The 11,381-nt window shown below is 43.2% G+C and overlaps 2 protein-coding genes and 1 long non-coding RNA gene across 3 annotated transcripts in view; 2 read left to right on the forward strand and 1 right to left on the reverse strand.

Moving 5' to 3' along the window:
* trpc4apa (transient receptor potential cation channel, subfamily C, member 4 associated protein a) overlaps window positions 1-5,081 on the forward strand; it is a 14,449-nt gene extending 9,368 nt beyond the window's left edge. The window contains exons 17-18 of the mRNA XM_020592720.1: window positions 6-212; window positions 2,366-5,081. Of these exons, the coding sequence (XP_020448376.1) occupies window positions 6-212; window positions 2,366-2,503 (345 nt within the window). The 3' untranslated portion in view covers window positions 2,504-5,081. The remainder of the gene's footprint in view (window positions 1-5; window positions 213-2,365) is intronic.
* LOC109955995 (myosin-7) overlaps window positions 5,073-11,381 on the reverse strand; it is a 15,171-nt gene continuing 8,862 nt past the window's right edge. The window contains 20 exon segments of the mRNA XM_074527627.1: window positions 5,073-5,244; window positions 5,478-5,612; window positions 5,779-5,874; window positions 5,957-6,061; window positions 6,174-6,344; window positions 6,569-6,694; window positions 6,969-7,172; window positions 7,277-7,469; window positions 7,572-7,687; window positions 7,813-7,937; window positions 8,043-8,208; window positions 8,381-8,815; window positions 8,931-9,049; window positions 9,126-9,252; window positions 9,343-9,732; window positions 9,816-9,906; window positions 9,953-10,098; window positions 10,220-10,396; window positions 10,543-10,785; window positions 10,882-11,137. Coding sequence (XP_074383728.1) covers window positions 5,233-5,244; window positions 5,478-5,612; window positions 5,779-5,874; window positions 5,957-6,061; window positions 6,174-6,344; window positions 6,569-6,694; window positions 6,969-7,172; window positions 7,277-7,469; window positions 7,572-7,687; window positions 7,813-7,937; window positions 8,043-8,208; window positions 8,381-8,815; window positions 8,931-9,049; window positions 9,126-9,252; window positions 9,343-9,732; window positions 9,816-9,906; window positions 9,953-10,098; window positions 10,220-10,396; window positions 10,543-10,785; window positions 10,882-11,137 — 3,433 coding nt within the window. The 3' untranslated portion in view covers window positions 5,073-5,232.
* Window positions 11,064-11,381, forward strand: part of LOC109955997 (uncharacterized) — a 2,163-nt gene continuing 1,845 nt past the window's right edge. The window contains exon 1 of the long non-coding RNA XR_002274361.1: window positions 11,064-11,159. This is a non-coding gene — a long non-coding RNA (uncharacterized LOC109955997). The remainder of the gene's footprint in view (window positions 11,160-11,381) is intronic.

Consider the following 11,381-nt stretch of genomic DNA (forward strand, 5'->3'; position numbering starts at 1 on the left):
TACAGGAGAATGTAAGCTGTTTAAACACCAGTTTGGTGATCTTGATGCTGGCCAGGAGAAAGGCCAAACTGCCCTTCTACCTCAACGCCCTGCGGGAGAAGGAGTATGCAGAGAAGTACCCAGGCTGCCTGCTCAACAACTTCCACAGCCTTCTGCGCTTCTGGCAGCGCCACTACCTCAATAAGGACAAAGATAGTACGTGTCTGGAGAATGTAAGTAGCTCTCACTGTTTTCTGCAGACAAATGCTTTGTACTTGTAATGTCATGGCAGCAGCGTTTCACATTAGGGGACCTTGGTCCATTTCCAAATACACTTGATCCCAAAGTCCAGTTTATTTTGATCAGTGTGAACACAAATGAACTGGACTTGTGCACTGTACCCATAGTCAGCTTGAAGAGGTGGCCTCGAGCATGATTGTGTGTACTTAACGTGTACACACAAGTGTACAGTCAGTGGGAGATCCGAACACAACTATGCTCAAACAAGAAGTGGGCTGCTATGTGACGACATAAGTATTCAACTCTGTCAGTTAAAATTATTAAGAAACGTGGCTGCAAAAGGATCTCTGAGGTGTAATGAAGAAGTAACATGCTTGCTCAAAATTTGGGCCAACAAAAACACACAGACAACTGGATACTGCAACAAAAACTCTGATATTTATGGAAGTATTTGTCAGTATTTACATGCTTGTGGAACAGAAACAAATGTCACCCAGCTGAGAACGCCAATGGTTGCTTCTTCTTCTTCTTGATGGATTGTTAACCAAGGATGTGCATACCCACTGTATTGGACCATGTACATATGCAAGTGTACTGGGCCATGGAACAATGCTACTAATGTGAAGGCAGATGAGAGGGGAGGGAGGAGCAATTGTGCTCAGGCGTGGCATGAAACAACTGTGCCTAATGTGAAAATGCTTTAAAGTAGTGATTGATTGATACTGTGAATTTGTGATTTAACAGAGTGCGCTTGTCTTCACCCCCCCCTTGCAAATAGCATCTCGTCATTAAACTTAACTATATGTTTTTAGGCTGTTAGTTTTTTGTGCAAATGTACTATTTGTCTTCCTTAGTACAGCTCATGGCTAACCTATTAGCCATAATGACTTTATAAGGTGATGTCAGTGTTGAGTTTGTGCTTGTTCTGCTGCCCCTAAGTGGCCAATAACAGTAATCATGGCTGCCTTAACATTAACTACGTTTCTAATGATTTAATAAACGTGTATGCACTAGAACTTTCCTGAATGCCATTTTTTGGACTCTGGAGCTTTGGTAGCAGTAGTCGGCTGAGATGGAGCTGCAACACATTGTTGACTTCATCAAGTCTGTTAAAGTGATGGCTTTCTGTGATCCAGACCTAGGGAACTTTTTATCATTACCTTCCTCAGGGCTTCAATCAGTGCTTTGTTCAGACATATCCACAATTATGAACAAGAAAAGTGTGCAGGGACATCTAAGGGCAACAACAGAAAGAGCTACTATAGAACTATTCACTCTTAGGGTATTGTCACCAAAATCACTTCATACATCACTGGTGTTCTGTTGGTTATACCACAATGCTTATTTTGTGTGTAAGAGTGAAATTATTTAATATTTTTGTAGTACTTGTTTTCCTCGTTGCACTGTGTAGACAGTCCCTACACAGCTGCCTTACTACAGATAGACAGAGGCATCCTGTGTGTTAGAGCAGCATTTCATTTATACTTTGAATCTGTGGATATTTTGTCCTAGTATTAGTCTTACTTTATTAAATTTTGATAGTTATTCCTCTGAGAAAGTCACCGTTTAGATTTAGAATATGTGTTCGGTCTGAGTAACGCATAATTGAAGATTTGTTCCAATGTTTTCAGAAATGTGAGTAGCAGTGGACCAAGCTGTCTCCATCAAGTTTTCTTTCCTCTTCATTATTGGACTAGATCTGCATCAACATTGAAATTTCCTGCAGTTTTGAATATTTGAATACCGAAACAGAAAATTGATTACTTACCCAAAGAAGGAACAGCCATCTATTTGGGTCCAGCCCTAGTATATATACAATATTTACTCGTATCTGGTTTGTAGCTAAAGTTTAGACTGCTGTAGATGCAGGTTCATGGATGGTTGATCACTTTCATGCTATTTTCATTTACTGTATATATTGTCAACTTATTTATATAAGCATTAGTGCTGATCCAGTAGATATGCTAGGCTGATTTGAGTATGCAGACTAACTGTCCCTTACACAAGAAGGCTAATTTGACAGCTAAATCCAGCTATTAGCCATTGCCACTTGCACGCTTTTAACTCATTGAATACTGTGGTTAGCTAGTTAAGACGCTGTCAACAGCAAGCAATAAATCAGATCGAGTCTGTTTTCCCTCCTTAGAGCTCCTGTATCCCCTTCAGCTACTGGAAGGAGACGGTGTCAGTGCTGCTGGGCTCAGACAGGACTTCTCTGTGTGCCATAGCCAGCTACATTGACGAGCCCTTCATGGATGTGGACAGAGACCTGCTGGAGGACTGACCTCCAGCGTGTGCACTCAGTGTGCTGGGGGTGGGACAGGGCGCAGGGTCACAGGGAGCATGGACACCTAAAGCTGGTGATGACTTCGCAGAGCTGAGCCATCCAGGAGCTTTGTGACTGCATCCTGGATGTAATAGTTCAGCTATTTGCTGTCTGTACCGTTGCATGGAGGCCATCACCTAAGATGTGTGGGGACGTAATTTACCCGGATGTTATCTAAGTTATTCCTCTTCTTCAAAGGAAACCTGTATGCCCACCCCCGATTGCCCACATCATGTCACAGACTATTAGGGGACCTGGGGAAATGATACTTGCTTTGGTTGTTTGCTTTAGGTGAAATTCAGATAGAGCCTTTTTATATAACCTATACATAATTCTATGACAAAATATGTATGATTCAACAAATTATATGTTAGAAAAAAGACACTTTTCACATGGACTTGGGTTAGAAATGGCCGCAGTTTACACTGTTGCCCAGATGTGCAGGTCAGTGGTGCATCACAGGGCTGCAAGGAGTCAGCAGCCTCACTCTCCCACTACCTAACCCACACTCTGACTTCATGCCACTCCACTGCCTGACCTGTGGGTGAAACTGGCTATATCAGAGATTTTGCAGGGGTGTTCTCAGTGAACAGAATTTTCATTTCACCTGTCTGTAGGCCTGTTTTATTAAGTGGCTGTTGTTGATTGGTGCTTTCTGGCTCTACTTGGCACATCTAGGTAGCTTGTGAGCCAGCTGACGTTTCACAAAATCACACGGGGTTCCGGTCAGCTGAAACCATCCACTCTGTTGTGGCTTCAGAAGCTTCTCCCAGGGAGTTGGTGTCTTTACCAGATTTCCTTGCTGCTTTATTTTTGTCTTGTTGAATACAGTGATTTTTAGCTCTGGATAAACTGTAGAATAAAACATTGCACAGATTAAAATTGTTTTTATTGTTTATTATACTTTAACACTTTTGTTTTGTAACAAAAATTGTATCCATGCTATGACAGATGCTTTGGGAAGAGAATAAACTATGCAGGCACTTGTGTTAACATACCACTTTAATTATTCCACTCCACTATGGTTTTATATGTGTTGCCCTTGAGCCTGGCATCATCGTTATTGGATTAAAAGTGTACCGCTTTCTCTGGTCTATCACAAACTACAAGCTGAGAATGACAATCTTCTTATGTGATGGCTTTTTTTTTTTTTTTTTTTTTGCATGGCACCATTTGATCTTTAGTCTGGATTGAGAAGGACCAGTGAGCACAGCTGTGCTGATGGTGTGTCTGTGGCCTGAATATGCAGCTGTTTGGAGGACAAATTAAACAGGCCAAACCTGAGATCAGTACAAATGAATGAGCTACCTCATTATTTATCCTAACGCCATACAGATCAAACCAATTCTAATGGCAAGTGTACAGCTTTCCTCCCAGCACATCACGAGTCGTCTCATGTTCATTTGAATGTATAAGGGCATTTAATACAGTTGGCCCCTGATGCCATAAGTTACTAGTGCTATGTTGCCTTGGGATGCAAACATCCTTTACACTTTTCAAGCCTTTTATTTGCTTAATACCTAATTGCCAGAAATGTTTTGGGGCTGTCATTTCAGCATGTCTTGATGGGTGTGCACATACTTTTGAGTTTGTTCATCTTTTGTGGTTTGCAGTTATGTCCATGAAAGTGAATTTTACAAGTGCTTCTCTTTCACAAATGCTGTTTCTTTGCTGCATGTCTGAGATAATTGCGTGGGTCCTTGATGACATGATGCGAGTTCACACAGCATAGTTCTGCAGTGGTGTTACATTCTTATTGACCGTGTGTTTGTCATTATCATTTATCATCAGAGTCCCCTCTTATCACTCCAGTCATCCACCATGGAAGTCAGTGAGGCTATTGCTATAGAAATGTGAATGTTGTCAGTGCTCTTTCAGAGCAACTATTTAAACAATCGCCTGACTGCTGTAGCTTTATGACCTGAATTTCTGACAGTGATCCTTCTGTAGGATGCACAATAGAACTGATTCTCAGCTGTTACGACTATGGTGTGATGCTCCTAGTAGGCCTTCATTAATTAGTTTGTATAAAAGATGAACTATTATTCTCTTGGCCAGGAACATTCTGCATAGAGTTTACTAGAACGCCACTTTTAACATATTTTGACTTAACTGTAGACTAACATTACTACAGTAATGTTTGGCATGATGAGGGTATCAGACAATTTACAGCCCATTCAAAACTCATACCATGTGGTGCTTTTTCCAATGATACCTCATCAGTAGACTGCATCTTTGGAAATTTTGTTGAATCATTAAGTGACTTGGAGTGGAAAAAATATTGTATGAAATTGGAATCATTTCAAAAACTTTTTTTTTGTTATTTAAACTCCCTCATGGTTGTGTTAACTCATCTCTGCAGACTTTGAAACATGAACTCTGCTCTTTGGTCAAACAGGATTACAACCAGTTTCACACTCTATCCCTTAAGCACTTCTGTTTCCAGCATCACCTTCATGTTCCTTCTCTAATGCTAGTATTAAACGTTTTCCTTAACAGCTGTTTAATAATATAATAAATTGTTCTTTAGACCGCCTTTGTTGGATTTCTGTTCATCACATTGTCAAACGGGGGGAGCCTGAACTGTAAAAGTTTAAAAGACTTTATTTAAGTGCATCCAAAGTTGAGCACAGCTGTTGCAGCTGGCTGGCTGTGATATGTTTGGCTGCAGGGTCAGCCTCGCCGCATCACTCAGTAAGCTGAAATACACAAGAGAGGGGTGTTTATTAGCAACCACATACACAGTGTCATGGAGTTATGACCACACCACAGATCACATGAGAAGGCTATGTGAGGTCATCTTCAGAGGATTACATCCAGGCTCTTCTAAGTATAGTCTTATGAAGTCTGCCGGCTAATTTTAATAAATTCTTCCAAAGGTCAGACAATCCTGCATCATACTGTAATATAAAAAGTATTTTAGTTTACCAACCTTGCTACCTTGGTCACGGGTGCGGACACGGAGCTTGTTGACCTGAGATTCTGCCATATCGGCTCTCTCCTCTGCATCGTCAAGCTCGTGCTGCAGCTTCCTGTACTTAGACAGGTTGGTGTTTGCCTGCTCTTCCTGTAGAGAGAAGGATGCCAGGAAAACTATTCAGTGTACAGCAAAGTGAAAGGATGTTCTGGTTCTTCAGCGTTGTCCCCCACTATATAAACCACTCCAGTTATGTGCTTAAGATGATCATTTACCACCAACAATACATTAATGCTAGAGAACTGACTGAACTCACCGCTTCTTCAGCCTGTCTTTTGTAACTCTTCACCTTGACCTGCAGCTTGTCAATGAGGTCCTGCAGGCGGACCAAGTTCTTCTTGTCTTCCTCAGCCTGCATAAAACAGCACAATGAGCACCAACCTCACATATACTATATACACCTGGCAACTCTAGGTCCAACAGCAGTAGTTTACCTGGTAAGAGAGCTCTTTGATTCTCCTCTCATACTTGCGGACTCCCTTCTGATACTCCTGGCTCTTCCTTTGTTCAGATTCCAGTTCATTCTCCAGTTCTTTGACCTACCAGGTGGACAAGCAGATGGTCAGCCAACTTATGGCCCATTACAAGGACATAACCCATTGTAGGGATTATCAGGTGATGACTACATAACCATTTAGTCTCAGCCCTTACCCTGGCCTCCAATTTCTGGACCTGCTTTTTGCCCCCCTTTAGGGCGATCTGCTCAGCCTCGTCCAGGCGCATCTGCAGATCCTTGATGGTCTGCTCCATGTTCTTCTTCATTCTCTCCAGATGGGCACTGGTGTCCTGCTCCTTCTTCAGCTCCTCTGCCATCATGGCTGCCTACAAATGTGGATTGTTTTAAAGGGGCACTAAGTAACCTCTTACTGGACTGGAACCAGCAGTAATCAAAAGGCCTCTGGCACAGATATTTATCCAAAACAATAGGTAAGGAGGATTTCTGTCAGACTCCCCCGTAGATACATTTTGACTTATGTATTATAAATAGTGTTTAGCTTAATGTTTTAAATTCTGGCACATTATATTTACTTTATTCAAGCGCTTACATCAGTGATAGCCTTTTTGGCTTTCTCCTCTGCATTGCGGAACTCCTGCACAGCTTCGTCCACCTCAGTAGTCAGCATGGACAGATCACTCTCCAGTTTCTTCTTCTGGTTGATCAGTGCAGTATTCTGGAGCAAAAGAGTCAGTTGAAGAACTCCTTTCAAGATTTAGCTCTTAATGTATTTAGTTTCCAATGTGGTTTCTTTCCATTTCTAAAACTACTAGCTAGGACTCCTAAAAGTAACATATCAATAGTCAGAGCAGCTAAATCAGACAGTAATCAATAGGACAGAAACACTAACTCTTCCAGAAAACCACAAAGACTAGCTAGCTTTGGAAAACTAAATACCCTCTCTATGCCCATCTTTTGAAAATGTATTTATTATACTGACATCTTCCTACCTGAGTGTGCAGCAGGTTGACTCTCTCAGTGGCCTCGTGCAGCTCATGCTCAGCTAGCTTGCGTGAGCGGTCGTTCTGCTCCAGCAGAGCCCTGAGCTCCTCCACCTCAGCAGTCAGCAGGTTGTTTCGGCGCTCAGTCACTGCCACCTGCTCCTTCAGCTCCTCATTATGGTGAATAGTTTCATCCAGTTCCAGCTGAATGTCCTACAGTGACAGATCAGTGAAGTATTAAGAAACCTTACTATTCTTATCCACATACAATGAATCAGACACATCAGGTAGTTCACTGACTGGATGTATGGACTCACCTTGATCTGGACCTGCAGGCTTCTCAGGAGTTTCTGGGACTCTGAGGCCTGCCTGTTGGCATGGTTCAGCTGCACCTCCATCTCATTCAAGTCACCCTCCATCTTCTTCCTCAGGCGCACTGCCTCGTTACGAGACTTGGACTCTGCATCCAAGGTGGTCTGCATAGACTCCAGTGCTCTCTGGTGGTTCCGGCTAATATGGAGATAAATGGGTAAATAAAACTTTTATCAGGTTAGGGTGTATGTGAAGTGGTTGATTGGATTATGAGATGAAAATAGTGTCCATAAAACTTACCGAAGGCTGTCGATTTCCTCATCCTTCTCTGCCAGCTTCCTGTCAACATCAGCCTTGATCTGGTTAAGCTCCAGCTGGATTCGGAGAGTTTTGCTCTCCTCATGCTCTAGAGTACCCTGAGACAGACAGATAAGACACCTAAGTCTGAAAGACAGGGCACTTAAAGATATTCTCTTCAGTCAGGAAAATCCAATAGACTACAGAGAGGAGGAAGTGAGAGCATTTTGTAAACTCTGCTTACTTCAGCTTCCTCTAGGGCAGCTTGAACCTCACTTTTCTCAATTTCCAGACCCTTCTTTATCTTCTCCAGCTCATGGATGGTTTTCACTTCCTGACTGATTTGATCAGACAGGTCAGCAATCTCCTCTAGGAGAGTACAAATGGGCAAGTAGTTTATATTTCACAAGATGCACCTTTCCATGAAGAAGCACATTTCCAAATTGGATTGACCTGAACTACAACAGCATGTACCTTGGAGGTTTTTGTTCTCCTTCTTGAGAGTCTCCAGATGATCTAGGGTCTCCTCATAGGAGTTCTTCAGTTTAAAGAGCTCAGTGCTCAGGCCACGAGACTCTTTCTGGGAGATCTCCAACTCTGACTGGCACTCTTCATACTTCTGTTTCCACTCAGCCAGCACCTGGATGAAACAATGAGGCATTTATTCTTATTGTACATAATGCAGGCACAGTTCTTCCAAATCAAGTAACAATACAGATGCACAAATGTACTCTTATACATCTGACTAATTAGGATATTTCCCTTGAGGACAACAAATGCAATCCTCTGTAAAAGCTGCCATCAGATAATACCTTATCAAAGTTGCGTTGTTTCTTGTCCAGGGCAGCAGCTGCAGCATTGGAACGTTCCAGGTCGATGATCAGATCCTCGATTTCTGTCTGGAGCCGGTGCTTAGTCTTCTCCAAGGAGGAGCACTTGGCATTGGAAGCCTCCACTGTCTCTTCAGCCTCTTGCAGACGTGTCACCAGCTTCTTCCTAATAAGCAAAGAAATTGGCACGCGTGCCTTCAAAAGACCTTCTGCACCACTCCATTATGTAGGGTTTTTTTTTTTTTTTTGGATGGCATCAGTTTCATACTTGGTTCTCCAGTGAGCCACCTCAGTGTTGGCCTTGGACAGAGCTCTCTGCATCTCAGCCTTGGCTTCTTGCTCCTCCTCAAACTGTTCTCTCAGAAGATCACAGTCATGTCTAGATGACTGCAGTGCATGGGCCAGGGCATTCTTAGCCTTAAGAGAGCAATCATGATAGTTGAGAGCAGTTAGTTGACGTGGAGGGACTTCTACAGAAACAGCTATCAGCTCTGTGTGTAGCAATCAGTGACTGATTATGTAAACAGCTGACCTTATTCTCCTCCTCCAGCTGCTTCTTGAGCTCCTCAACACTCTGGCTGAAGGAGTTCTTGGCACGCTGGAGCTGAGAAACCATGGATTCTCGCTCTTCAAGCTTCCTGCCCAGCTCGGCTACAGAGGGGGCAGATAAAGTGTTACTAACTGGTTGGTGAAATCTAAGATTTATGAGAAAATTAAAGTTCCTTACCACTCTCAGCCTGAGCACGGGCCCTTTGGGTGGTGGTGTCATTGAGCTGCCTCTGGAGCTCTTCAACCTTGGATTTAGCTTCACTCAATTGGTCTTCATACAGGCGACATGTCTTCTCTATAGTGGCCTACAAACAAAAGATAGAAATTTTAGATTTTGTGATGTTTAGTCTTGCCCCATGCAATGTAAAAGCTTAGCATGTTGTTCATCTATCTACCTTGTTCTTGGAGAGCTGCTCCACAGTAGAGGCCAGATCATCAGCCTCCATCTTGGCCTCGCCCCTCTCCTTCTCCAGTTTCTGCTTGACTCTCTGTAGGCTGTCAATCTGCTCGCTTAGCTCGGCAACACTATCAGCATGCTTCTTCCGTAAAGCTGCTGTTGTGGCCTCGTGGTGCAGCATGGCCTCTTCAAGATCTCGCCGCAGCTTCAGAAGGTCCGTCTCTCTTTTCTTGTTGATGTCAATCTGGGCGGAGGTGGCCCCACCAGCCTCCTCTAGGCGCTCGCTCCGCTCCTCTAGCTCACGAGCCACATCCCCACGCTGCTTCTCTATTTTGGCCCTACAGGCCCGGTCGGCCTCCAGCTCTTCCTCCAGCTCCTCTGAACGAGCCTGAAGGAAAGCAGTGATCAGTTATTTTGACAAAATAATGGGCTCATGACTGCTGTATTAGGGGTTAAGACACTAGCTTTCACCTGTAGCTCTTTTATCTTCTTCTGGAGCTGATTGACAATGGATTGCACATCTTCAATCCTTGTGCTCATCGCATTAATTTCAAAGTCTTTCCTGGTTTAAAAACAAGCTGATGTAGATACATGGCATAGCATCTCACTTTTTCAGCTTCTCTTCAAGTTGCTGCTTATCATTTTCCAAGTCCATGACAGACTCCAAGGAGAGTTTCAGATCTCCCTCCAGCTTACGTTTGGCCCGCTCCAGGTCCATACGCAACTTCTTCTCTTGCTCCAGTGAGCCCTCCAGCTGATATATATCAGAAAAATTATACATGCTACATATTGTGTATATTATATTGCATGTTATTTGCTGTGGACTAAATTAGAGAATATATGTTTTAATTTTTTTAGGACATAAATTGACTCACATCATCTACTTGTTGCTCCAGTTTTGCCTTGGCTTTGGTCAGAGTGTTGACTTTGTCTTCCTCTACCTGCAGGTCATCCAGAGTCTGCTGGTGAGCCTCCTGGAGGGCCTTCTTCTCTTTGGTCAGCTTCAGTATGTTTTCATCCAAAGCTGACATTTCCTCAATCAGATTCTTCACCTAAGAGTCAGAGGAATACAAAGCAAAAACTGACACCCATTCCATTTTCCTCTGCATTATATAGTAAGGATGCCTTGTGGATCTTTCTGTAGCCACTTAGTGCCCTCTGGAGGCAATTCACTGCCCTCCTTTTCCACTCTTCTCACCTTGTTCTCGGTGGCATGTTTTTCCTTTTCCACTTTAGCCAGGGTGATCTCCAGATCATCGATGTCTTTCTTCAGCTCAGCACACTCATCCTCAAGCTTGCGCTTCTTGGCGAGCAGAGTAGCGCTCATCTCCTCTTCATCCTCCAGTCTCTCTGTGATTTCCTTGAGTTTGGCCTCCAGCTGGATCTTAGTTTTGATGAGAAGGTCACAGCGTTCCTCTGCATCTGCCAGATTGTCCTGCTCCTATGAGATAGTGGGGGGAGTATGCATCCAGTTTATTCCCACAAAACTACAGTTTTTAAACTTGAATGTGTGACTATATGAGGGGCTACCACTTACTGCCTGTAGCTGTAGAGCGAAGTCATTCTTCTCTTGGGTCAGGCTGACCTGCCTGTCCTCCAGCTCTTTACGCTTGGCCTCAGATTTTTCCAGAGCCTCCTTCAGCTTGGCCATCTCCTCCTTCAGAGCGGCCAGCTCCTTCTCGGTAGAGGCGCTCTTCAGTAGAGGTTTGATTTTGAAGAAGAGCTTCATCCAGGGCCAGTGTTTGACCGCATTGAAGGCCCGGATGTTCCACTGGATAATCTGGATAGCATCCCTGATAACAGGAACAAATAAAAGTAAGTACTTCTACTAACCCCAGATGTTACTTCTGCAGTTACTACAGGGTACATATAAAGACTGTGGTCAGTGGTGGAAGAGGTACCCAGATCCCTTACTTAAATAAAAATACATACTTACAAAATACTTCAAAATTGTACTTAAGTAAATGCACCTAGTTACTTTCCACCACTGATTGTGGTGTACTGTAAAAAAAAAAAAAAAAAAAAAAAAAAAATAAA

The sequence above is a fragment of the Monopterus albus genome, unplaced genomic scaffold (genome assembly GCF_001952655.1).
Source record: "Monopterus albus unplaced genomic scaffold, M_albus_1.0 scaffold18.1, whole genome shotgun sequence".
In the NCBI taxonomy this organism is placed as follows: Eukaryota; Metazoa; Chordata; class Actinopteri; order Synbranchiformes; family Synbranchidae; genus Monopterus; species Monopterus albus.